At 35.8% G+C, this 27,932-nt stretch overlaps 2 protein-coding genes and 2 long non-coding RNA genes across 6 annotated transcripts; 2 read left to right on the top strand and 2 right to left on the bottom strand.

Annotated features, from left to right (window-relative positions):
• Positions 1 to 2,201: 2,201 nt before the first annotated feature.
• On the top strand, positions 2,202 to 5,405 carry LOC108866115. Of its 3 annotated transcripts, XR_007260157.1 has the most exons (6): positions 2,202 to 2,880; positions 3,025 to 3,122; positions 3,296 to 3,761; positions 3,882 to 3,962; positions 4,968 to 5,026; positions 5,351 to 5,405. It is a non-coding gene; the product is annotated as an uncharacterized LOC108866115 (long non-coding RNA). The 3 variants fall into 3 exon arrangements; XR_007260156.1 differs by having other exon boundaries at positions 4,968 to 5,399; XR_001951948.2 differs by lacking the exons at positions 4,968 to 5,026; positions 5,351 to 5,405 and having other exon boundaries at positions 2,202 to 2,855; positions 3,882 to 4,079.
• A 4,084-nt stretch (positions 5,406 to 9,489) lies between these two features.
• On the top strand, positions 9,490 to 10,804 carry LOC125479842. The gene is made up of 2 exons (XR_007260325.1): positions 9,490 to 9,932; positions 10,298 to 10,804. It is a non-coding gene; the product is annotated as an uncharacterized LOC125479842 (long non-coding RNA).
• Positions 10,805 to 14,120: 3,316 nt separating this feature from the next.
• Positions 14,121 to 18,245, bottom strand: LOC125479698. The gene has a single exon (XM_048589417.1). The coding sequence runs from the start codon at positions 18,243 to 18,245 to the stop codon at positions 14,121 to 14,123; it is 4,125 nt and encodes a 1,374-aa protein (XP_048445374.1).
• A 100-nt stretch (positions 18,246 to 18,345) lies between these two features.
• On the bottom strand, positions 18,346 to 25,249 carry LOC103934196 (protein NO VEIN). Its single transcript, XM_009343926.3, has 3 exons — positions 24,783 to 25,249; positions 24,365 to 24,575; positions 18,346 to 18,869 (listed from the first exon to the last, which is right to left on the bottom strand). The coding sequence occupies exons 1-3, from the start codon at positions 24,936 to 24,938 to the stop codon at positions 18,346 to 18,348; spliced, it is 891 nt and encodes a 296-aa protein (XP_009342201.2). The 5' UTR covers positions 24,939 to 25,249.
• Between the last annotated feature and the right edge of the window lie 2,683 nt (positions 25,250 to 27,932).

Below are 27,932 nucleotides of genomic sequence, written 5' to 3'. Positions count from 1 at the left end.
AAAATAATCCATGGTGTAGTGGTAAATATTTAAAGCAATTCCAGTGTGTAAGAGCTCCCTATGGTAATAGGCAATTAAATCCCCTCCAATGAATAGTAATTGCCTTTAATGAACAGTTATTGCCTTTTGCATCTCAACCCCTAAATTGAATAGTCATGACAATAGGCAATAAAATATTAGTATTTTTTATTTTATAAAATAATAAAAATAATTTTATTTGTAATTTCGGATAGGATTTTTAACTGGTCTCGTCACGCCACGTGTCATTATCTGAAAATACAATTTTTGGTGATAGATTTCGATAAGATTTTATCCAATTCCGTCTCACCACGTGTCGTTACGAAAAAACTCCCTCGTCTTTGAAGCCGTCTTACCTTAAGGCCTGAGTGGATAACGGGTCGACCCTGACACTTGTTCAGGGGTCGCTTCTGGCACTTGTTTTGTGTTGCTTTTATGAACATGCGGTTCGTGATCTAGCGTAGAATGTAGAAGGGTGTTGTTCGTGACAACTTCTGGACTGATAGGCACAACTCTGAATTTGGGACAATCCTTGACAATATTCCAACATTCCCCTCAGTTGAGTGATTTGTTTTTGTTTTTGGCATTATACCAAGCTTGTTCTTGAAGTGTCTATAAAATGCGGGTTCTTGAAGTGTCTACAAAATGTGGGAGAAGAAAAAATTATAATCAAACTAGCTAATGTAAATTTGCATATAGTACAACCAAATAAAGAATATATTGTTACCTGATCCGCGTAGTTTTCCCCACTTCGAATATTAGTACTAGATTGTGCCAAGGCGTTTCTCCAATGAGTAAATGATTGGCTAAGTATTCTCCAATGACTTGAGAGCGATTGTTCAGTTCTTTTGCAGCCAATTTTCTCAAGAAAAAGGGAATAAATATTGCTCCACATTTCTCGCAACTGCATCTCATTACCTATAATCGGATCATGAGTGACTTCAACCCATCTAGAACACAGTGCAACATCTTCAATAAGCATCTAATTCGTACCTGCATCAATGGGCCATTTTTTGGAAACAAAAGCATACAGAAACTTTGAGAGAAAGATTAGTATGTGGTTGAAAGTATTTAAGAAAATATGAAAGTGTGGTGCAAGGTGGAAGATAATGATAAGGTATTTATAGAAAAATAATTTTTTTTAAAATTATTTAAATTTTTTTTGGATTTTTTAAATTTTTTTATTAACTTAATTAATTTGTACCGTTGGATTACACAAAATTTGAAATCCAACCCTCCAGATTGTGACACGTGGCAAAACGGTAACATATCAATTTTTTTTTTAATTTTAAAAGCTGAAAAACTTAGACCTTTGAACTTAATTCGAAGGGCTCAGATCGTGCCACGTCATCTAGCCGTTGGGGGAGTTTTGAAATTTTTTTTTTACCGTTGGAAATCGAACGGTCCAGAAAAAAGAGCCGTTGAAATCCAACAGCTGAAAGGGTGCCATGTTGCACCCAGTAACGACTACAAACAGCCTGTCAAGCACGGGACCCATTGCCTGCAAATCATGTCAGTGACACGTTCCCATGCGCTGTTGTGTTGCACGCGCCTGGCGCAAAATTTTAAAAACGTGGCTAACGTCAGCCTTGCATCATTCCCTTTCAGGTGCTCGGGCCTTGGATCTGTGCTTGAGCTTTCTCTCGGGCTCCCCTTCAGCCTAATAGCCCGAATAAACTAGAGCTGCATAGGTTGATGAATTGGGTTGCTGAAGCAACCAGTCCCCCTGGCGTTTAACCACGGTGGACTTGCTCTTAGTGGTGGGATTTCTACGAAAAGTAAGACTGATTGCATCAGCTTGGACATTGATTCGAGAGTCTTGTCTTTATTTTTTCCCAAAGAGCAATAATGGACAACTCACTTTATCTTATGAGTGCATTTTTGTTCACCACCATTTAGTATGGTGTTCCTATCCACTACACAAATCTTGAAATTCAAACTCATCTAACTGTAATAAATAAAGTGATGAGCATACACCACACTAAATGACGGTGAGCAAAAATACTCCCTTACCTTATGGTGTAGCTGAAGACTTAGTAGTTGCTTTTCATTTATTGGAAAAGGTTTCAAGTTCAAGAAAATTATTACTATTAATTTAACTAAATTCGGGTATCAAGTTAACTATAAAACAAGTCTAGTTCAAATATGACTTCGTGTTAACTATTAACTACTACTCTCTCTCATTCTCATATATTATTTTATACATATACTAAAACTCAGTTTTATAGCTCTGTTCATTAACAGTGAACAGATGAAAATGCCCTTGGTTTCTTATTTGTTAGTTGTGCTGTTCCCACTCTCCTACAGTAAATTGACTGTTTTGTCCATGAACGCCACACGTTGATGATCGTTGATCTTGATGGTTCCATTCCGTCTTCTTCACCTTACCTTTCAGTTTCATTTTGTATCCCTCACAAGTCTCTGCTTCTGTCCGTCTTCATGTTGCTCTCTTCCTCTCAAATCCTTTGTTGTTTTTCTCATAGAATAGTCACCAGTAAACTGGGTTTTCGTTTGTTTGGGGATTTTGTTTCCAGTCTCCTTTATGCAAATGTATTCTAGCAATGCTTATAAAGATGACTGTTAGTTTATCAAAGAAGGACTCTGGAATGGTAGAAAACACAAAAGGTTTGCAAGAATTGAGTTTTATCTGTTTTGTTTCATTGAATATAGATAGGAATTCAGAATTCAAAGAATGATAAAATTCTTACATTTTGCTCCAAAAGTTGCAATTTCAATCCTACGTCGACAAATTTCTCGGACGGCCACTTACTAGAGCTTGACATTCAGATTCAATGGCTAGATTGGCAACAAATTTATTGGGAAATGCATCTTCAAAGGTATGCCTCTGGAGCAGATTTAAAGGTAGGAATTTTCAAATGTTTCATGAAATCAATGTTTTGTCGTGGAAGGAGTTTATAATAAATTGGTTGGACACGTATAGTGTTCGTTTGGTTGAATGTAGAAAGGAATTGGAAGAATTATGAAAGTACTTGCATTTTGTTGCAGGAGTTGGAACTTCAACGCTACATGGAGGAACTTGTCATAAGTTCGGTGGCCAGAGCTTGACGTTGGCAACAAATTTACTCGCAAATGCATATTCGAAAGTATGCTTTTTTGTTGTTTCTTGGTGAAAGATTGATCAGCGATGATTGCTATTGTTCTTTCATGGTTGATTGAGCATTTTTGTTGTATGAAACTATAAAGAACAGTTGTCGAGATGCTGAGTTTTTTTTTTTTTTTTTTTTTTTTAATTTCTTGATGCATTTATGTTGACCAGGCATGGATGGACCGGTCGATACAAAACGCATATGTGGGACAATATTTGCAACAAAGAAGGGCAGAGCAGGAGGGGAAGGCAAGGTTTGTCAAGAAAACACAATGATGTTTTTAATTACAGGAAATGTGCATTTTTTTCCTAGTCAAATTCTGCTTTTGTTCTGACTATTTTCCATACCATATGCTGGTTTTATTTTTTAATTTTTGGTTTGTCTTTGATTAGCTGGGGAATTAAAATCAAATGATGAATCTTTAGTTTACTTGGGTAAGAATTTTTTCACATATAATTTGGCTGACCATTTTAACTATCAAACCATGTTGTTTTAGTTCATGCTACTAATCATGCATTCAGTAGATTTATATATACAACAGCGTTTAAATGCTAATCGATTACTAACATAATGCAGTCTTTACAGGAAAAGCAATGGATTCTCAAGAAGGGCTTCAATGTACATAAGAATTACAAGGTCTTATTAGCTATTCATAATTTTATAAAATAATTTAGATAAAATATCGATGAGAAATAAGATATATACCAAATAAAAATCTCTAAAATCTCTTTGTTTTGTTTCTTCTCTGTGTAGCAGATGTCATCAACATGAAAGATGGCTAGCCAGGAGTGGAAATGTTGCCAGAAATAAGGATCTTTATCTTGGGACATTCAGTCGGTGATTTTTCAAACTTCATTTGTGTTTTTTAGTATCTAAAAAATTTCCAAATATTTTTAATATAATCAGTGAAACCACAATTTCATGTCCTAGTTAGCTACTAGGATGCTTGGTTTTTGTATGATTCCGATTATTTGAGGTATCTGGGTATAGTTTTGTTCAAAGTAGGAAAATCAATTTAAACTCAAGCTTCTTTACAAGCTTGAGGAGAGATTTTAGTCTTATAATGATTAATAATTAAGATACAATTAGGGTAATACATGTACTACACATATTGCTAACTATGCTAGACCAAAACTATCATCATTACTGCTTACACATACCAATCAGTCTACATTCTGTGAACGCATATGACGACTGAGGGGTTTAACCCTCAATTGCAATCTCATTTGTAAAGCTTTTGCTATCCCAACTGATACACACGTGTAATTTTGTGTTTACACCAAGATTCTAAAAGAAGCTAGGTGCTAGTCAGGTGGCGAGTTGGGGCCTAGCACCTAGGCGGTTAGGCGAGGTCTAGGCGGTCGCCTAGGTGGATTTAACTAAATTCATTATATTTCATGTAAATAAGTGTTTGTTTATACTTAAAATATATATAATTTCATCATAAACTATAAAATAGAATGATAAATATATTATGAAGTATTGAAACATAATGAAAACATAGGGAACAAGCATATAATGTGTGCTCATTTAAGCATTCAACAAGTCTTACAATTTATTGAAAAAAAATAAAATGCAAAATGAAAGTTATCTATTTTCTGCCTAAGTGAGTTGCAACTTATGCAGGTGCTTAGGCGGGCACCTCAGCAGGTCTAGGTGTCATTTCTTAATTTTCAAATGCCTAGACATTAATCGAGGCCTAGACAGGGATTTTTAGAACAGTGGTTTACATCATACTAAACAATATATATATTTTTCATATGTTTAATCAAACTCTTTTCTAATGTACATTTCGCTGAGAGAAACGCGCAAAAATTTGATGACATCCTATAAAATTGCCAGAAGAAGATCCTTTCCAACTTATGCAAAACTTGACTTCTTTCCCCGCAAAAAAACACTAGGTAAACACAATCTATCCTTATTTTGTTCATAATATAATTCTATTGTGATACAATTTTGTTTCATGTATTTCAATCCTTTTCTTTTCCCTTGCCCAGGATACCTTCCTTAAACACTTTTCCCATTCTTCTATAACATAGTGTTTACATCTTCCAAACATAGTCTTTCTAGCAATTTTAAACCCGCAGCATCGCGCGGGCTTTCCTTTCTAGTAAACTAATATTGATCATTCTCAATTTCTAACGTGTCACAATTTCTGATTGTCTGTGAAATACTAAAGCTGAACTAAAAGAAGCAATCGATACGTCATTGGCTGTTCCGAAAAGCGCACGTAGAAGAGATAAGGAAGACAAAGTTCTACATTGGAAGGAAAGAGGCCAAAAAGAGGCCAAACCTTCGACTGAGGATCTTCACCAGGCAGAATCTCTCTGCTAAACTCTACGCTAAGGATGTTCACTTCCTCATGGAACTCATCAAGGTTTCAATTCCTTTTTTTTAATATATGTGTGTGTGTGCGCGCGCTTGTGCGTTTTAGTGTGTTTATGTATTACCTTAGTCTAGCTATTTGAATATATGAATCAATGGTTGATAGTATACTGGTTATGTTGCAGAATGCAGAAGATAATGAGTACCCAGAAGAGGTTGATCCATCACTTGAGTTTGTCGTCCCGGGATATTATAGCCGGGGGGGCTCCTGCTAACTTAATTTGTTTTCAACAATGAGAAAGGGTTTTCACCAAACAACATCGAGTCCATTTGCAGTGTTGGATGTTCCACCAAGAAAGGCAACAGGAAGCGCGGCTACATTGGGGAGAAATGTACTAAAAATTGGTACCAGGCGGAATAATCTGTAATTAAAAATCTAAATATACTTGATTGAATAGTCAGCAACATGAGTCAACTAAGATCAAATTTGTTAGTTTGCCAACAGCAAAATTAATCAATTAAAACTTGTTTATTGAAGTGTTCCTAGTTAACTAATCTCCAATTCAGTATACATTCTAACTCTTATAAACTTAGTTGCATAGACATATCTATTTGCAAATCACAGAGGTCATATATCACATGCAAAGAATAAAATATGTGAACAAGAAAAATAATAAATAACACATGGAGTTTTTGGCCGGAAAAAACCACATCTGTGTTAAAAAACCAAGGACTCTCCACTGAGTCCAATTCACTAGTGCAGATAAGCTTCTTACAAAGTACCACCACAAGCTTAATTCCTAGATCTAATCTACAAAGCAACTTTACCTTTATGCAAATTTACTTCGCACAATATGGAGACGTCTTCAGTCTTCCCAAAGATGGCAGCTCCTTTCCCTGGGCTATTCACCTTGTGACACCGAGACCAACACAACCAATGCAAATGATGTTATGATGAAGTTAACATGAAATATGGATTCAATTGACTAGTCAGTTTCTCCAATCAAATAGTTCAGGGAAGAAACTAACGTGAATCCGAAAAATGGGTGACTAAATAGATTTGAAACTTGAAGAACTTGACCAAAAAAACCATAAAGACAATGCAACCCTATTATGAAATGATTGGGTGTTTAATGCATTAATGTGGTTTTGTGGCTAGGATTTTTAATGAAGAACACAAGAGGCAGCTCAAAACTATAAACGCACTCTTCAGAAAAATATGAACTTCTTAAACAAAAACCAAAAGGATCCTAGAGCCCCTTTTTATGGAATGCTTGAATGTTTCAGACAAAATGGACCAAATGACACGTGTTAAGTGCAAAAACAATCTAGAAAGATCTAGGGTGAAAAATCGACTCTCAAAAAAATGTCAGTTGGCCCATGTGGGATGTCTTAAAGCGAGTGCCCAGCTTGTTGGAAAGCAGTGGGAAATTTCGACAGGATAGAACTACTAGACAGAATGAATTGGAATTATAAGCATGAAATGCATATGCATGAACAAACTTTTAAGATGTGAAATCAAACCCTTGAGTGATTATTTCTAGCAGCATTGATGCCATAATGACATTGTACCTTAAATCTAACTAGATCATGTGTAGTACCATTTACAATTTTTGACAAAGAATGCCCTACACAAAATCTAGACGTCACATGTACGTTTGCAGTATATATATGAAATGCTTCTATATATTCTGCATGCAAGTCCTTTTTATTATGAGTTTATGCCAATTTTTTTCCCTCGGCAAAAGCTTTGCCAGACGAAGGTTACTTTTGCCGTCAAAATATTTCATTGCCTATGATTATCACCAACCTTTGGGTTAAAACTTGAAATTTAGATTTTTAAACTGACTCAATCATTCTCTAATAGTTGGTCTAAAATAAGTTTTGGGTTAAAACCTAAAATTTGAGCAAATTTAACCTAGAATTTAGGCTAGGGTTGAAAGGCTGCCCCACCCAAATTAAGGTTTTTTTTATTTTTTTACTTTTTTATCAAACGATATTATCTACACCTTGGGGTGAGGGCGGACTAAGTCTCACAATGCTTTTGACGAGAATAAAACCTATGACTTCTGCCTCACCAAAAAAACTCTATAAATTGTTTCATGGGGTTGATTTAGTGAATGTCATAAAAATAAAGGGAATTGATATTAGAACTTCAAAAATCTCATTTGGTACTCCAAACTTTCTATAATTAGAAAGAAAAATACACTTGTGAGGAGTGTAGAATGAGATTTTTGGAGTGCTAATAATAATTCCCAAAAATAAATTATGATAATTTAAATAATTTTTATTTTGAAAAAAGTTATTGGAAAAAAAAATTGAGCCTAAAATCATTCTTTAATAATCTCGGACTAAAATTTTAACCCAGAACCATTGGAGCAAAAAAAATATTTTCTGAATTAATACCTAAATTTTCTGAGTTTAAAAATTTAGGTTGTAGTCCAAGGGTTAGAAATGGCCTAAAGTATCTAAAAGAACCAAAATGTTGACCATGTTTGCTTGACTAAATTTTGTTTTTTGGTCGGATAAAGCTACTTTGCCCGCCCAAATTTTGTTTGTTGGGCAAACTTTCGTCGAGCAAATAGTAATTTATGGTAGTATTTGGAGAGAATTGTGGAAATGCATGTAAATTAGGTTTTGGTGGTTATTGTTGGTTTTTTTTTTGGGTGTGGTCGTTAAAGGAGAGAGATTGGAAGAAATACATGTACATTGGGTTTTGGTGGTTGTTAAAGTGTTTCCATATGTGTCGATTTCTGTATGTAAAATTGAGATCGATCTCCCTTCCCCTCTTTCAAGATCAGATTGAGAGTTCCAGTAGAACGAGCATTCGGTCTGGGCACTGATTTCAAATTCCTCAATGAATAATGAGCTAACAGCTAAGTTATTCATTATTAATATCATAGCAAAAGCGACAACGTGATAGTATGTGTAAAAACTGTCTATTTGAGTCTTTTCATGTATTGGTGGGTTCAACTCTTTTTTCTTTATTTGAGTCTTTTCGTGTATTGCTTAGTTTACTATCTATTTGGTGGTATGTGTAAAAACTGACACTAAGTTGTAGTAGAGAAATTAGTGTGGGGTTTTATTGATGAGGTAGATAACAACTGATTGACATGGGATTTTATTGACTTGCAGCTGATCTAAATGAGTTCACACTTAAAATCCACCATGGTGTTACTTTGTGGATGAATTTTACATGGGCGGAACTGTGCTATGGGAATACAAGTGTGATAGAGACTTTATCTCCATGTTTGACTTAAACGACTTGACAGAGCATCTTGGCTACAAAAAGTCACAACCGAGTTTTGGTACAAAAAGAAACGAAAGGGATGGGTTCCTATTACCAAAAGATGCTCACTAGTGTGATTGTGCTGGGAGATAATATCTTCAAGAAAAATAGTTGTGGTTTACCTTACTGAAAAATGTTTTCTTATTTTGTTATATAAGGGAGTGAAAGGAAACATGTACTGGTGGGATTTGTATGAAAAAGCAAGACTGATTGTATCAGCTTGGACGCTGATTCAATAACTTAGGCTATCTTCAATGAAAAGAGTTAAAGGTTCAAAATTTTAAAAATGACTTGATTTGTTCAAAAATTCTTCCAATCAAAGGTTATGCTATAATTCTACGAAGTCTACCAAATCAAAATTTGGCCAATGGGTATTAGGTTGGCCGAGTGTGACGTCTCTCTTAGCCTATTTTTGGGCCCTGCTCTCATTTATAATAATTGATTCAAATTTAACGAGTAGATTTGAAAACATCTAATGGTAGTTTAATTAAACTAACCAATCAATTTAAAATATACACTGAAAACTAATAAATTACTAAAAGAGTTATATTTAGCCCCTTCAGTTGGAGACGATATATGAATATGGTCTAACATTATTTATTTAAAAATAATTTCTCGCAAGACTATAATTCTGAACGAAATTATGTTTAGACTTCAGTTGGAGATGATTTTAGCCTCTAGAGTCTTAGTCTTTGAGGAATCTATACACCTTTCCACAACTTTTCTTTTTCCAAAGGACAATAATGGAAGAGACTCACTTTACCTTATGATCCAGGCCTCTAGATGCAGACTTGTAGTTTTCTTCATTTATTGCAAAAGATTTCAAGTTCGACAAAATTATTTATATACTTAAACTCGGTTCCTCTGTCTCTGTTTTTCACTATTCTTGAATAGTGAAAGGGCGGAAATGCCCTTGATTTCTTCTTTGTTTGCCTTGTTTCCTCTTTTCTACGATGAAAAGCTTGTTTTGCCCATTTCATCCACGCTTCGATCATCGCTGTGCATCGATCACTTCTCAACTTTTTCCTTCCGTTTCCACTTTTCTTTTTCACAATTCTCTGCTTCTCTCACTCTTGACCCTTGCTTTTTTTTTTTTTCACTCTCAAACGCCGCTTTCTCAAACGCCGCTTTCTCTGGCTCTTCAATTGGATCCGGAAAAAAAAAAATTTACCTAGAAAAGCTAGCATTTCCTGGTAAGTTTTACGGCTTTCTCAATATAGGTGTTTCAATTTCTTTTCTGTGATTTTGGATTTGCAGATGGGTTTCTGTTCAAATTTGTGTTTTCTGATTTTGGGGGTTTTGTTTGTGCCCTCGGATCGTGCATGTGGGTGTTCCATTCGGCTGCATATGGGTGTTTAATTTGGTTTTGTTTTCAATTTCAGAGGACCTGATTTTTCCTTTTTTGGCTTTTGTATGCAGCCTCCATTTTGGGACTTTTGTAGAACCAAATTTTTTATTTTTATATATTGTGAAAGTTGAATGCGACACTCTGTTTCGTTGCCATTTAATATATTAATGCTGGATTTTTTAAAGCTGATACAGTGTTTACGAATATCAGGTCTTTGAGATACGATATTGTTCCAGGCTGTCATCCAAATTCCCTACCACATTGTGCCACGGCGATTTCAAAGAGGTCCTTGATGAGATGCTATACTAAGCGAATCCGGATCCTTGTCGGATCCTTTTTGTGTTGATTTTGTGAATCATGAATCGTGGTTGTTCATCAGTACATCGTGCTATTAGAAATTATTTTAAATATTTTTATTTTAAATTAAACACAAATAGTACCTAACAAAAACTGACTATATGATGTACAAGAAACGAATACGATTTACAAATTCTCAAAATTCTTACCAAAAGGATCCGGAGAAGATCATGTTGGATACTGAGCAGCTACCATCGTAATGAGCTTAGGTATTGAGATTTTTCCTGAACTTCTTTTTTTCTTGGAACATGAAACCATATGTATTTGCTGAACGTTGGTGCATGTAAATAGTACAATGTTTAATAATCTTTTATTTAGAGTCTAATGAATGATAATAGTGGATCATAATGTTGACAATAACCTAACATGGCTATTTATTTTTTTAATGTAAGAGTGGGTGTCGTTCTGTTGGTCATTAGATGACTTGATAATTTATAATCACTTACCTAACTTTGGATTTGAATAATCATGAGTAACTTGATTTCATGTTACTATTGTTTCAGATGATTCTTATCATATGTTTTCTTTGTAAGTGGGATTGATTTTTTATTCCTCTATTACTTGCTATGTTTTTCCATCAATGAGCCTTCATGTCCCCCTTATTTGTATTTAGAAATAAGATTATGGGGATGATCAGTGAACACTATCACCCATTAAAAAAAAAAAAATCCTTACATTAATTGGACCCAGTCAGTATCAACAAACTACTACTGTCTCAATCTCAAAATATAAATCAACTCTTACTCTTCCTCTTTTCTTGATGATTTAAAGAAATAATTCAACTATTAACCACCACAACATGTGGTCTATAAAATATGGTTTTAAAACATTGTCTACTTAGCATTTTCAATTATGAGAATTTATGACTATTTCGAACCATGTTGGTCGTGAACTGTTAGGTAACTGAGAGCCAATAAATGTTAGGTGGCATAGGGCCGAACAATCTAATTTTTTTTCAATTTTATTCCTTCTTGTTGGGTTATCTGTTGCCGAATTTTTTTTTTTTTTTTTGAAAACCTCGACAGGACGAGGTAAATTTATTGATAGGAAAAAATAAGTTACACCTAGTTAGGGGGAACATAAACCTTACCCCTCATAAAACAAGAAAAACGAGATACAAAGAGGGGGGACATACGCCTTATCCCTTTTGAAAATTGGGTGGACATATACCCAAACCCCTCTATAAACCTTAAAAGGTAAGAACCTACAAGACAAGTTGCAAAACGAAAAAAGAAAATCCAAAAAGATTAGGTAAAAAAGGGAAATCACACATCAAGAATGAGAGACAAATCTATAGGCTGGCATACTCAAGAAATCTGAGTTCAGAAGATGAAGAATCTCTATAGGAGGAGCAAAATGCCAAACAATTAAAGATGAAAGAAGCCCTAAATTGGCTAATTTGTCAGCAACAACATTCCCTTCTCAAAATGTATGAGAGCAACGGAAAACCATGTTTTGCAATCGGAGAATACAATTGTTCCAGCATGTCTGGAGTGACCAATGAGGAAAGAAGGATCTAGAAGTGAAATAGGATATCACGCTAGAAGAGTTACTTTCAAGCCATAGATTTTGCCAACCCTGCGCGTGAGCCAATTCCACAGCAAGGATGACAACATGGAGCTCCACATAGAAAGAAGTACGATGCCCCAAGCTTAGGGAGAAACCACCAAGAAAATAGCCCGCAGAATCTCAAAAAACCCCGCCACAAGCTGCAGAACCTGGGTTACCTTTAGCAAGGCCATCAATATGCACTTTGATCCAAGAAAAATGAGAGGGCATGCCAAAGAATTGGGACTATAAAATGAGCTTTACAATATTTAGCCAAGATTCCAAGAGAGACTAAAAGTTGCCTATCCAAAATGCCTCGTACATGACTAGGGGTGAGAACTCCAACCTGCCTAATCCAGGTTGAGGTGGAACGGCAAAGGCGTGAGAAGGAAGGGGGTTTACTTTTAAACTTCACTTTGTTACGCATCTTCCAAATAGCCATTAGCAAGAAAAACCCTGAAGCTAGCCAAACATTGCAAAATTATGGAGAGAACCGCTTTGACACAAAAGCAAGCCAAAAGTCAGAGACGGAGCCCGTAGGTGGAAAAGTAGTGCCAAATTGGGTAGCTAGCCAACACCAATCACGTTGTGCAAATTCACAACTAAAAAATAAGTCGTCAATAGATTCAGAATTCTTATAACATAGTTGGCACATTTGAACCAGTGGAATGCCCCGTTGTTGAAGTTGATCCTTCGTTGGGAGCTTTTTGAAAAGAATCTTCCAAACCAAGGAGTTTTTGGTTATCTGCTGCCGAATATCTTTGTGGTTGGTTTGGTTGAGAAGAACTCGTATTAGAACTTGAATATGTATGGCTTATGCCCCGTTTGATATTACTTTTTTTCATCAAAAACTGCTTCACTTGAAAGTTAAGTAATAAAAAAGTGTTTGGTAAAAGTAAAATATATTGCTTATTTTAAAAGCAATGGCTTCCAGATAACAGTTTTTAAAAGCAACATGTAAGTTGCTTTTAAAAGTTGCTTTAATAAAAAAAAGTAGAGTTGAGCCTTTAATACATATTTCAATTGTTGTAATACCTTCATTAATATTTAAAAAATGACATTATTTGCTTCCACACACATTTTATTGTAATACCTACCACTACAAACACTAACCTTACACTATCAACATCGTTTGCCACCACCACAACCATAATCACAACCGCACCATTGCTTTTCTTACTTACAACACTTTTAAAATACAATTAACCAAACGCTCATCTTACTTTATTTTACAACTAATTATTCTTGAAGTATAGCATAAGCAGTATTTAAAAAAAAAGCACAACAATTTGGTAATTACAGAGATTCTTAAGTAGACCCATTCATTGTTTTAGTGCACAGCAATGTGGGGTTGAAGAAAATAAAAGTGGGTTCAATTTGTATGTGATCTATGTTCTTTTAGTGCACAAATGGTAATTGCAGGGATTCTCAAGTAGAACCATTCATTTTTTAACTAGTAATTTATTTGGCGTTTCTATAACATTAAGTTCATAATAAATAGGGTAGGGTAGCATATACCATAGCGGTTTGAGAATAAGACCGCATTCTATCTCAAGGGTATTGTAACTCAGTTGATTATGAATATTCACCTGTGTTCGACTCCGCCTCAGTTCCACGAGGAAGTGAACATTCTTATAGCAAAGAGTTCAGCAGACAGATTCTTAAACAACTTGGTGAAGTAACTCAAGCAAAGGGCTGGCTGGCTACATGAGTTGATTATATTTGATTAATTTCAATTTATGCATGGATTAACTTAATTCATTTAGTCTTTCTTCTTCCTTGAGAATCTGTGTAACTTATTTTCCTCCCTTCTCATCAGTTTCCAAGGACTAAGTGGAAAACCAGCTGCTAATAATTAGTTAGCAACTTCTGAACAATACAAAGAGAAACGATCATACAACTGACCATTCAGTTAACCGTCGAAGGTTATTTAAAAAAATAAAATAAATAAAAAAAAATAAAATAAACAGATGAGAAAACATGGTTCAGAAATTCATATGATAAAAGAAGCAAATCCAGTTGTTCAGAATAACATGAGAATCCAACGATAAAAAACCACACAACCAAAACAGCATAACGTAGAGTTCAATTCATCCGCTTAGAGAGATTATTATTGTTGAAAAAGAAACTAGTTAGATGGGCAGGCAGAATTCAGAAACTCGACATCCTCAACGAAGATCTGCAAATTCTTCGACTTCATCAAGAAATCAACATCTTCCTCATTGAATTCTAGCACGAATGCCAACCTGATCAGCTCCGAAAGTGCAGGTATAAGTTCAATGAACTCCCACAGAACACACTCAGAGATTGCTTCGGCAAAATATGTAGCAAACTCAACGGTCTTCTTCTGCCGGCCAGATTTGTCCATCTGGATGAAGCATTTGGAATTCTTCCTGTCCCACCGTATCTTTCGTGTGCCTCTCACATTCAAAACTTCCCCAGAAGATAGTGGCAGATCATAGCGTACAGTGATTGGTTCTGGTGTCTCCAATACAGCAACGTCTACAAGAGCTTGGACAGCTTTCCGCCTCTTCTCCACCTCCATTTCAATGGGAGGACCAGCAAGAAATCCAAGAATCAGCCTCAGCAGTGCTTTTCCGAACAATCTTTCCCTTGGGATTATTTGTAGCTCAGCATCATTTGCAAGAGAAACTTCTTCCTTCTGCACAGATTCTGAAATAGTGCGAACACCAATTTTCTTGTACATTTCAAGCAGCTTAGTTCGAGGCAAGGAGGCCAAGCTTGGCTGAGGGTACCAAACAAATATTGACTGTGAAGACTGTTCAAAAAGACACTGCAGCTGAAGGTCATCAGCAATGAAAACGTACTCCTTGTTGCACAACAAGATTTTGCCTGAGCCAGAATAAACCGGTACTTTCACCACGGCATCAGCGAGACTTTTCTCCGTTTTTAAATTCCAGTGCTTCGAAACATAAAGCCAGAACATGCAGCATTGATCAAGCAACAATTCGCTTTCAGAACTTTCCCAAACTTTCCAGAGATTCAAGTAATCATCAACAGAAGGACGGCATCTTATTCCAAAAGCAGAAGAGAAGAAACCAAACAACTTTTGATCATAGTGTTTCTCCAAAACAGTTAACTGCGAACCAAACAGACCATCCTTGTCATGCATAACACATTCATCTGCACTAACCCACTCACCATTTTTATTTTCTTTCGGAACCCATATCCTTCGGGGAGCCTCTCCATCTGTCAGTGGAACCCACTCAGACTCACTCAAGTAATTATATACTCGAACAAATGTCGAAAACTCATCCTGTAGATCAAGGTGCCTAGCAATTAAGGCACATCCCTTTTTCACATCGACAATCACTCCAATTGCAGCGAGCTCCTTTCTGTAGGTTGTAATTTTAGAACCATAAAATTCTTCATCGATGAAAGGCCCATCAGTCTGCTTTAAATGCGTTTCCGAATCAAACAACAAGCACTGGTTAGGAGACCGGTAACCAGCATGAGTCTTCAACCATGCTTGAGAAAGTTTTCCCCTGAAAACCTCCGGAAGGGAGTAGGCTTTCTCCTGCAATAAGATCTGTATACATTCAAGCAATGCTAATGCATTTTCCCGAGAAATGCAGGTCGGATCCTGAGGAAGATACAGACAAGATTCCACAAACTTGACTCCGTCCTTGAATTCCACAACCACCCCCAAGCTCTTCAGTTCGTTCTTAAATTCATGAATGTTTTTTCCATAATGATTTTCAGAATCATCAATGAATGGAAGAAGACATATGGAAGAGATGGAATCCCACTCGGGACCAGAGAGAATGCACTGTTTGGGAGATCTATGATCACCAAGGCGAGTACGCAGCCACTTCATCTCGCAAATGCAGCTCGTAAGATCGGCAGGAAATTTAAATGGAGTTACATTCAGTGTTCTGTAACACAACAGAATTGATGCAACATTTTCTTTTGAAATGGAAGTCGAAGATGCATGCTGCTTGAAATAACGGGCAAATACTTTTGCGGCATCCTCAAAATCAACCACCACCCCAGTTTTCTTCAACTCATTTCTGAAGGAAAATATTCTGTCTCCATAGAAATCGTGATCAATCAATGGGAAACCACTGAAGACCTGAAGAATGCAGCCCCAATCCTTGTCGAACAGGAGACATTCCTCTGGATGCTTGTAACCAGTTTTTGTCTTTAGGCAATTCGATCCTTTCAAAGCACTGATAAGTTTCTCAGATGAGCTCGAAAGACACATGCATTTAAGCATCAATAGAAGAACCTCAGGTGTCCAAGAAGTCAAGCAAGAATGTGACTTCAGGTTGTCAATTATCAGTTGGTAGCATTTGCTGAATGAGACCGCCACGCCAAGCAACTCAAGTTCTGTTTTGAACTGACAGATTTCTTCTTTACCATAGAATGCTTCATCTATGAAGGGAATGTCGCTAATTTGCGAAGCAACTTTCCACTCATCATCCGACAAGACAGATCCAACCGGAGACCTGAAGCCAAGGGAAGTTTTAAGCCACTGACCATCTTTAATACTGCTGATAAAATCGGCTGGTGGAAGAAGTTTCTCTCTCAAAAATCTGATGAAACGTAGTATAGAAAATACATTGCCACAGGTTAAAGAGGAAGCAGCAGCAAGAGACATGAGATGCTTCCCCATATATTCACACGCTTCTCCAAACTCAAACCTGACTCCAATTTTTTTCAACTCCTCCTTGTATTCGTTAATCTTTCCATCATAATGACTTTGATCGATCAACGGTATATCAACAAAAACAGAGCTATTCTGCAAAAGGTTTCCCGATGATGACTTGAGAAGAAATGACTGCGATGGTGGCCTGAAACCAGGAGAACCATTCAAAGTAACTTTGAGCCAGCTACCTTCTTTTACACACATCAAGAACTTCTGAGGGATGCTAGCTTTATGCATGAGCTGGCGAATCCAGTCCAAAAGCAAGAATACCTTTTGCTTATTGAGTGGTGCAGATAAAGATGATATACCATCTCTGGGAGCACAAACATTTGGGATATCCGAGGCTTTAGCATGATCTTTTAGAAACCCAAGGAGCTCCTTCTGTTGTGTAAAGCTACCAGCAAAATGACCGGAATCCAAATAGTCTTCGTTCAACTCAACATAACCTTCTCTTCTCCACAGATTAGAGTCGGTCAATCCTGCCCATTTGCTTCCATTAGCTGGAACAAGAACTCCCTTCCTAGTGCTGGTGATGTTGCCATACTTATCCACCAACGGCATCAGTGCACACAAATTAACAGCTTCCCAAGATAAGATATATCCCTTGCTCAAAGACTGGTGTAAAAAGTGGGCGAATGCAATAGCAACCTTGCGCTCACAAAGTGACTGATCAAAGAGATTGACTGCATAGTCACGTATACTTACAGAACCAACCTTGACTTGGTCCAAAAGCCACTTCTTCAACGTCTCCTTCCTAGAACACAATCCGAGAGCTTTTTGTGTGATCTCTGGCATAAAGAGAACATTGGAAACAGATGCAAACTCCATGTTCCAGTCAATCAGCCATGAAACATGACAAGAATCACTTGATAAGCAAACTTTGCTTTCGCCTTTCTGGATTGCGCTTATGCTGCACAGAGATTTGTTTCGATAACCCACATATTTTATGAGCGGTATATTCTTGATGCTGGTGCTTGAAAATTTAGACCCCCAAAATTCAGAAATGAAAAGTAGAAGCTCCAAATAGACATCTTCCAGCACCCCAGTTATAAGATTAGATGTACCGCAGATGCATGTTGCATACCATTCATTGTTCACGGCTTCAACTCCCAGGAAATTCAGTATCTCGTTATACTCGACATCATCAAGGGCATATGCCAGAACTGGTTTTCCATGAGACGAGAGATTAACCAAGCTTACCCCTAGCTTCTTCGCTTTATGCAAAATATTCCAAAAGGCAGGCATTAACCTACCGACTTCACGGGGTTTATAAAATACCTTCCGCTCCTCGTGAGGCTCACTAGGGACAATGCTTTCTTCAACAATCTTTGCCTTTATAGACTCCCTGACAACATTCAATCCTTCATAAGAAGAGCTCTGAACAGGCAGAAATTTGAACATACGAGTCAAGCTAGAAACTGGAGCATCTACTTCAGATGTGACAAGTGAGATAAATGCATTCACAAATGCAGTTGGAACGTAATCGAGAATCCCCTTATTCCATTTGCTGTCCAGAAGAATTGTTTCCCTCGATGAGGCAAGAAGAAAATCGGCTTGAATTATAAAGGGAAAGTTTGTCACCATCTCGGTGGGAAGGAATGCATAGACTCCAGGAGATGTGTTTGTTCCTCTACGAAGGCGCTCTCCAATTGGAAATGCAAGCGTGATCACCCATTCATCTACATCATTTCTCCCATCCTACTCTGCACTCCGGCTTGACAGGAAACTTCTGCTTCCACATATAATAGCCGCATTCTTTATCAAACTTGAAGCCATTTTCTTTCGCAGAAAGGTGGAGTGTGTAGGATTCAGCATCCATGTCCTTCCTGGTGTCAGAATTAGTATCACTTGATATTGCAATCGCGCTTACAGTGTTGTGCCTTGGATCCTCATTGTCTTCCCTAACCGAGAGCCGCTCAATCTTTGATAAGAACAAGAGAATTTCCGGTTGCATGCTAGATAGCTGTTGCTTCACAGCTTCAACCTTGTCCGCCTTCAGAGGTAAGATCAGGGTTGTGTTTGGAAGGGCAGAACCAGAACCATACATCTGTTTTATGTCTGAAAGAGTAGGGTTTGCATCAACCCATTCCGGAACTATATAGCCAACATTGCAGTGCACACAGGGCTCTTCACTGAACCTTATTTGATATCCGTTACTGAAAATGTAAGGTTGCGCAGTAATGAGAAACACGCTTTTGAACCCAATACCTGCAGATTAAACAGAAATGTAATTGAATTCGCAAAACGAAAAACTATGAAGACATTCATACAGCCAACAAAAGCTTAATTCAAAACACATAATAAACATGTCAAGATTGAGTAAATAATTCTTTGATATAAATAACACTGTCAAGATTGAGTAATGGCTTGTTTGGTAGTGTTTCTTTAATGGCTGAAATCGCTTTTGGTGAAGAGATTTTGGTACCAATCTTTAGCAAAAATACAAGCAAATTTTAGGAAAGCACTTGAAGTGCTTTTCTACAAGAAGCGTACGTAATTGGTGTAGCTTGCTTGAAGCATGTCAAGTGCTCTTGGAACCTGAAAACATTTTTTTTCAAAAGCATTTTCAGTCATTTTAAAAGCACTAAAAATGAACGCTTAGTCTTATTTTCTTTAATTTTTTCTTGTTTTTAAACAGCAATGTCAATATATATATATATATATATATATATATAACAGTCAAGATTGTACTATTCTGAAGGGCTAACGTCACCCAATCCTATGTTTATTTATATAAAAAAATATTGATACTTGGTGTTATAAACTCATAATAAAAAGGGCTGGCATGCAGAATACATAGCAGCATCTCGTGTATATTGTTGCGAGTTATGTGTAAATATTAGTTTTTTTTTTTTTCTTTGGAACAATCAATATTATCTACATTAAAGAAAGAGGGTGGGCCTAGCCTCACAATAAGGTTAGCAATAATGTGGTTCAAATTTGTTTTTGACGAAAATCGAACCTAAAATCTTTCACTTAGTGTAAATAGTAGTCTTTTGTCACACATTGATAGAGTGCATCTGTAATCCATATTGTAACTCATATATATACTCTATTTAGAGATGAATGAATATGTAAGAAATTCCTCAAATGCAATTTTAAATATTTTGATATTTACCATGTTCAATTCAACTGGTAACAAGCAGTTCGCTTTGGTGGGCTATGTGCCCATTTTTTCTTAGTACCATGCCCTAATTGTTCAACTAGGGTTTGTGTTATTGTTATTTCCCTTGTTTTCAAATAATTAAAAAAAAAAAAAATTCGTGTACGGTGTGTGCCAGTGAATAGTTCTATAGTGTTGTGAATAGTGCCCATAAACAATGATATGTTACAGTGTGTGCCATTGAACAATGATTTTGCTACAGAGTCATGAATAGTGTTTCTGATATAATGTCTCAATTCCGACGGCGTATATTTTTTGTGCCTTTATTATTGTTTTTGGCTAAATAGATCAATATAACCATAGTATTGTTTTGCTTCTTGCTAGAACAATGAAGTGGATAATTGATATTGGGGCCACTAATTATGTGGCTGGTGACCCTAGAATGTTTGATGAGTTGCATGATTATGTTCGTGATCCGTATATTACTAGTGCAAATGGAAGTACCTTCACTTGTGAAGGTTGAAGACACTATCTCTCTTACTCTGACCTTATCACAGGTTCATACTCTACTTGTTCTTAATGTTAAGTGCAATCTTTTGTCGGTAGAAAACCTACTTGATACCTTATATTGTTCTACTCACTTCTACCCCATGTATTGTAATTTTCAAGACCTTAAAATTCATAAGATAATTGGTTATAGTAAAAGAATTGGGGGTTTGTACATCTTAACTATGGAGAATACAGTTGTTTTAGGTTCAAGTAATCATCAAGTTCTAAGTGCCAAAGTGGACGATAAACATCAAATTTGATTGTGGCATCAACGTTTGGGACATCCATCATTTAGTTATCTAAATTATCTATTCCCTTCTGTGTTTCACACTTGTAGTCATTCAAAGTTCAAGTGTGAAACATGTGTCATGGCTAAGAGTCATCGTAGTTTCTTCCCAATAAATGAATGTAAAGCTATTTTGCCATTTGATTTGGTACATTTTGATGTGTGGGGTCCGATGAAGTTACTTCTAATGGATTTTGTCGATTTATTACTTTTATTGATGACTGTATTCAACTAACTTGGGTGTTCTTCATGAAGAATAAGAGTGATATCGTTTCTCTTAATTGATAATTTTGTACAATAATGTCTACTTAGTTTTAGACTAAAGTTAACGTCTTCAGGTCAGGTAACGGATAAGAGGAAGTAAATAACATTTTGGCGTGCTTCTTTCTTAATTAGGGTATTATTCATCAGATGACTACTCCATTTACACCCTAACAAATTGGTGTGTCCAAACGGAATAATCATCAAACAATGGAGGTTGCTCGCTCAATGATGTTGGATAAGTGTGTACCTAATCATTACTGGGGTTCTACTATTTTGGTGGTTGTGTATTTGATCAATTGTGTTCTAAGCCAGGTTCTGGATTTTCATATGTCACTTGATGTGCAACAAAAACATGTCTCTCATGTCTCTGTATCCAAATGTCATCCTAAGGTGCAAGCGTGTGTGGCGTATGTGCATATCTACTATCATCAATGGAGTAAACTTGATGTTTGTGCTTTCTGATATGTGTGTTATTGGGTATGCTAATAATCAAAAAGGCTATAAATGTTATCATCATCCAACTCACAAAACTTATAGTACCATGGATGGTACTTCCATGAAAAGGTTCTTATTTTGAGAAGCCATCTTTCGACTCCCCACTTAAGGAGGAAATGGAGCGTGAAGTGCAGAGTTGAAGAGATGGTGTGGATGACGTGTTACAAGCCGAATTAGGTACAGAACCTGTCCTGCTACATGTTATCAAGCAGTAGGCCATACATAGTGATTGGTCGACTGTCATTCTCGGGGCTATGTCTGCTTACAACCAGTCGGATACACCTAACGAACGGTCGCCCATGTGTGATACCACTGGTCTAGAGTCTTTGTTTGTTAATGAATGATCACCTACTGTTGGTTTATCTAATAATTTGCTTGTTGATCATTTGTCTAGGTTTAGTATAAAATAGTGACACACATGAGGTAAATTCTTATGGTTTGCCTTGACCTACTTATCAATTGCCTCCACAAGCTAATCGTGGAAAACCCAAAGTAGAATGTGAATCTGATATGCATGCCAAAACCAAGTATCATATCCAGATTTATGTGTCTACTCATCGTTTGTCCAAGCCATATGTATCTTACATATGTCAGCTATCTAATGTCTCTGTTCCAACAAAATTACAAGATGCTTTGTCTAACCCTAAATGAGTTAATGCCATGAATGTTGGGATAAAAGCTCTAGAAAAGAATCCCACGTAGGATTTGATTCATTTTCCAAAAGAGAATAAAGTTGTTGGATATAGATGTGTGTTCACTATCAAGCACAACTCAGATGATTCTATTGAATGGTATAAAGCCAAACTAGTTGTTAAGGTTTATACACAAACCTATGGTGTGAACTATCAGGAGACTTTTGCTCCTTTTGCCAAGATTAATATTGTACATGTCCTCTAATCTTTAGCAGCAAACCAGGATTGGCCCCTATTGCAGTTTGATGTCAAGAGTACTTTCCTCCATGGTGATCTCAATGAGGATGTTTGTATGGATCTCCCACTAGATACCGTAATATCTTCTGAAAAGGTGTGTTCATATTTTGAAAGGCTTTGTTTGGTTTGAAACAATCTCATAAAGCATGGTTTGGGAGCTTTACAAGTTCAATGAAAAAGTTTGGATATTTCATTCAAATCACACTTTGTTTCTGAATCAACAAAATGGTAAGCCAACTGTATTAATTATTTATGTTGATGACATCATCGTGACTGGTGATGATTGGAAGAAGCTACAATGTCTTCAAAAGTACCTAACTACTGAATTTGAGATGAAGAAATTGGGTAAACTGAAGTATTTTCTTGGATTGAGGTTGCACGATCCAAGCATGGCTTTTCTTTTCTTTTTTTTTTTTTTTGTCTTAATGGAAATATGTTCTTGATCTGTTAGCTGAAACATGTATGTTAGATTGCAAACCTGCTAATACTCTAATTGAGCAAAATCATCGTCTAGGCTTATTTCCAGATCAAGTTCCTACTCATAAGGAGGTATCAAAGGCTTGTGGGGAGATTAATTTACTTGTCTGATACTCACTCTGACATTGCTTATGCAGTTAGTGTTGTAAATCAGTTTAGACACTCGCATATTCAAGCTAATATGGATGGAGTATCCGTACTTTGAGGTACTTGAAGATGGCTTCTGATTGGTTTTCCCCAAGAATGATCATTTGAATGTAAAAGGGTATACATATTGTGATTGGGCTAGTTCTATAACTGACCGATGGTTTACATATGGATACTTTACTTTTGTGGGTGTTAATCTAGTTACTTGGAGAAGCAAGAAACAGAAAGGTGGTTGCTAGGTCAAGTGCAAAAGTTGAGTTTCGTGGTATGTCTCATGGTATATGTATGTGTGTTTTTGTGGTTAAAGAAATTGTCGAGGGATCTTGGGTTTAAACCAAAGGGTGCTATGAAACTCCATTGTCATGACAATGCTGCTATTGAAATTGCTCATAATCCAGTGCAACATGATGGTACAAAACATGTGGAGATTGATCGGTATTCATCATCGATTAAGATCAACTTGTTGACGTGCTTACTAAGGCTATGTCTAGTATTGTGTTTTCCAACTCGCTCGAGCTTCAACTTGAGGGGAATGTTGCGAGTTATATGTTTAAATATTAGTTAAGTGTAAATAGTAGTCTTTTGTCCCACAACATTGGAGTGCATATGTAATACTATTGTAACTCCTATATACACTCCACTTTAGAGATTAATGAATGGATAAATTAGGTTCTTATCCCTCATTTCTCCTTCTTATTAACTAAAACATTATTCCTTTTCCATTTTCCATGAAGGTCCCTTGACTTTTCTTCATCTCATTATTTGAATATTGAATTATTTACAAGTCATTATATGTCAATTTAAAAACAAACAACTACTAATCATTTTCAATTATAATCTTTTTAGTATTTTTTTTTCATACATTTCTATTCATAATTTTTATCCTTTTTCTAATTTATACCGATATTATTTTTAGTTTTAATTTGTACTCATAATTTTGAATTTTAATATGTACCCATATTTTCAGTTTAATTTGTACCTATGGTTTTGGATTTTAATTTGTACCCATATTTTAATTTAATTGTACCAATATTTTTTTATGAACGTACCCATGTTAATTTTATGTTTTAAAATATATCAATTGTTATTTCTTGCACTATATTAATAATTACGTGGGTACAATTCTTTTTTTTTTTTTTTTTTTTTTTTTGCTAGATGTGAAGAACAAATTTCTCTATTATTGATTTTTAAGTAATTGTTATATTTGTAAAAATATTATTTGGATTTGTTTAAATTTCATAATTTGTGGGATATTGAATGCATAAATGCATGAGTTAAATCCCTTAAATGATGCTAGGGACCTTGATCAAACTATTTAAACAAATATTCTAACAACTAAATTGATTAGGGACGGGAACTAAAATGACCCTTAATGAATATATAAGAAATTTTCCAATATTGCTTTATATATTTTTGTTATTTACTGTGCTCAATTCAACTCATATACATTTACCTTTCTCCCCAATGTAGCCGCGCTTCCTGTTGCCTTTCTTGGTGGAAAGTCCAACATTGCAAATGGCCTCGATGTTGTCTGGTGAAAACCCCTTCTCATTGTTGAAAACAATTAAAGTAGCAGGAGCCCCCGTGGCTGTTATATCCCGCGAAGTTATGACAAACTCAAGTGATGGATCAACCCCTTCTGGGTAATCATTATCTTCTGCATTCTGCAAAATAATTTGTATACTGTTAACCACTGATTCATATATTCAAATAGCTGTCTAAGTTAATACATAAACACACTAAAACACATACACATATATGTGTGTGTGTGTGTGTGTGTGTGTGTGTGTGTGTAATATTGCAAGATTCTAAGACCATGCCGTAGACTAAACCTTAAAATACACAAAAATCCAAAAAAAAAGATTTAAAACCTGGAGGAGCTCCATGAGGAAGTGAACATCCTTAGCGTAGAGTTCAGCAGAGAGATACTTTACGGCCTGGTGAAAACCCTTAGTCAAACGGTGTTTTTCTTCTCCTATGGAGAAGTCCTTGCGTATTTCTTCTATGTGCTCTCTCGGCGTCGCCATTTTCGGTACGGTCGACCGGCGATCACAAAGCCACTGCCGACTATTCAGTTACAGAGAGATTAACAGAATAAAGTCACAGAGAGAGAGAGAGAGAGAGAGAGAGAGAGAGAGAGAGAGAGAGAGCAAACTGAGAGAGCAAGTAAACAGAGAGCAAACTGAGAGAGCAAGTAAACAGAGAGTTAGGGTGAGGGTGGGCGGACACTAACTCTTTTTTCATGTTGCAAAGGAATAGGATGTTTATATAAAGGCCGCAACTATGTTTTGGGAAGGATTATTGAAACTCTAAACGTTTAATTTTTATATTTTTTAAATAATAAAAAAGCATTATTATAGAGAGTGCACAATTATTTTTAGTGTTTATATATATATATATATTATATTTATTTTGAAATATGGATGCAATTTTTTTTTTTTTTTGTGAGAGTTAGAATATATTTTTAATATCAATCCTTAGTAAAAATGCAAGTGAATCTTAAAAAAAAACTTAAAGTGCTTCGTGCAAGAAGCATACAACTCTTCAAGTGCTTTTGAAATCCAAAAATATTTTCTCTAAAAACTCTTTTAATCATTTTAAAAGTATTTTCAAATGATCCTATTGCATAAATGGACCTGCTTAAGAAAGATTGACGAATTAATGCAAAGTACAAACAGAGGAAAGGTAAAATCCCTCGATGAAGAAAGGAAAAGGTTAACATTAACAACAAAACAAAAGAGCAAAACAAAAATATATATATTGAAACTCTGAACGGATTGTGATTGCCCTGATGGACGCTTTCGAATCTGAGCCACGTGTCATTGTATGATGAAGGGAAGGAATGCAACTTATATGAAACGAGTTCATTGCCATGTGATGGTCCAATGCACCAGTGCACCACCACAAGTAAGGTTTTTGCTCCACGTAGCATTGCATTATTAAACTTAGACGTTATGTGGTAGTAAACTCATTTTATTTAAGTACTCTCGAACTAAAGATTTTGTTGTAAAAAAAAACTGACGTTCAACGAGCAAGAACTCCCTTGTATCTGAAAGTGTTCCTCTTCTTGCAAAAATATAGAGCTAGTCATTTTAAACTTGAAATCTGTATAAGGTTTAATGTCATTTCTAATGTATCAAAATTTTGGACTACTTAAATATAAATTTAAACTTATCTAATGCACCGGATACTTACTCTTATAAGTTTTCTGTTAAAGTGAGATCCAAATTTGGATTTTACTATGATATTTGAGTTTGAGATAAAGCTTATAGCAACAAGTAAAAATGTTATTTAACCAAAAAAATTAAGATTTGAGTTTTAACTCCAACCATTTTCAATACATACCTAAATTGTGAAAACTCAAATTTTGAGTCTTGACTCAATTTTTTCCTGCAATGCCAAAACTCAGACTTTAAACTTAAATATATAAAACTCTTTGCATTGAGATTTGAGAGAGAAAACCAAAAACCAAAAACCTCAAACTGGCAAAAGAAAATTATTTAAATATAAAAAATAGGTCTTAAATATATATCTAGCATTGAGAGTGCTTTAAATCACCAAAATTGGATGTTAGATCATCGTCGTTAATTCTACTATGTCATTGTCGCTGTAATTTTAATTAGAAGTAGGATCTTCTTCGCTCTAATTCATCTTTCCTTCTTTTTTCACTTCTCACACTTTCTACTTTGTCTTTCTTTTTCTATAAATTAAGAAGTTAATATAAAATGTTGTTATAACTTAATCATAACCGTTTAAATAAAAATGAAAAAAATAAAAAAAGAGGATGAGTATGCATGAGCTTTGTACGTAAAGCAAAGACTTTGCCTTACGTCAGTTAACTCATTATATTGTGTTTCTTTTTCTTTTCAAACTTTTGGAAAATAAGAAAGTGAAAGGAAACATGTACTGGTGGGATTTGTACGAAAGCAAGACTGATTGCATCAGCGTGGACGCTGATTCGAGCACTTAATCTACAGAGTCTTAAGTTATGAGGAATCTGAACACCTAACCACAACTTTCCTTTTCCAAAGGACAATAATAGAAGACTCGCTGTACCTTATGGTCTTTTACTTTTTGGTTATGTATCTTATGCTCTAGCTGAAGGCTCGTAGTTGTCTTTATTTATTGGGAAAGATTTCAATTTCGACGAAATTGTAAATTAAGTTGGGTGTGAATCGTATCAAATTAACTATACTTCGGAGTCCGGGCCTTTTGCTCTTCTAACGTAAGCTTCAAGGCTTCACCCCAAGTCTTCACTGACATCATATGCATGAGCTTTAATTCGAATAAAGTGTGCATTCGTATTAGCTTTTGCAAGTTTCGGGAATTAGGTAACGAGACGAAACTCAATATTTTCGTGGCGTTTAGTTAATGTGTGTGTCGGATCATTATCGAGTCAACACGTTAACTAATCAGGATCGTTATTTGGCATAAGATGTCAACACGTTAAAACTTTATGTTGAAATTTTTGCCCTTGGTGAAAACTGCTTTCGTTGAGCAAATGATAATTTCTGGTAGTATTTGGAGAGAGATTTGAGAAGATGCATTGCATTTTGGTGGTTGTTAAAGTGGTCCTATTGTGTCGATTTCTGTACGTAAAATTTGGTAAATTTGACTAAATTTTATATTATTTAGTTTACCGTCTATTCGGCAATATATACGTAAATTGACTCAACTGTAGTACAAAAAATAGTGTGGGGTTTTATTGATGTCGTAGATAAGAATTTATTGACGTAGGGTTTTATTGACTTGCAGCTGATCTAAATGAGTACACACTTGAAATGCACCATGGGAATTAGTCTGTGGATGGATTTTACATTGGTGGAACTGTGCAATGGGAAGACAAGTGTGACAGAGACGTTATCTCCTTATTTGACTTAAAAGACTTGACAGAGCAACTTGGCTACAATAGTCACAACCGAGTTTTGGTACAAGAAGAAACGAAAGGGTTGAATTTCTATTACCGAAGATGCTCTTTCAATGCAAACAGAGGAAAGGTAAAACCGCTCGACGAAGGTTTC

The sequence above is a fragment of a genome, unplaced genomic scaffold (assembly GCF_019419815.1).
Source record: "Pyrus x bretschneideri cultivar Hongxiangsu unplaced genomic scaffold, Pyrus_bretschneideri_v1 Contig3, whole genome shotgun sequence".
NCBI lineage: Eukaryota > Viridiplantae > Streptophyta > Magnoliopsida > Rosales > Rosaceae > Pyrus > Pyrus x bretschneideri.
The sequence above is the reverse complement of the archived record's forward strand: the minus strand, read 5'-3'. Positions and strand labels throughout refer to the sequence as shown.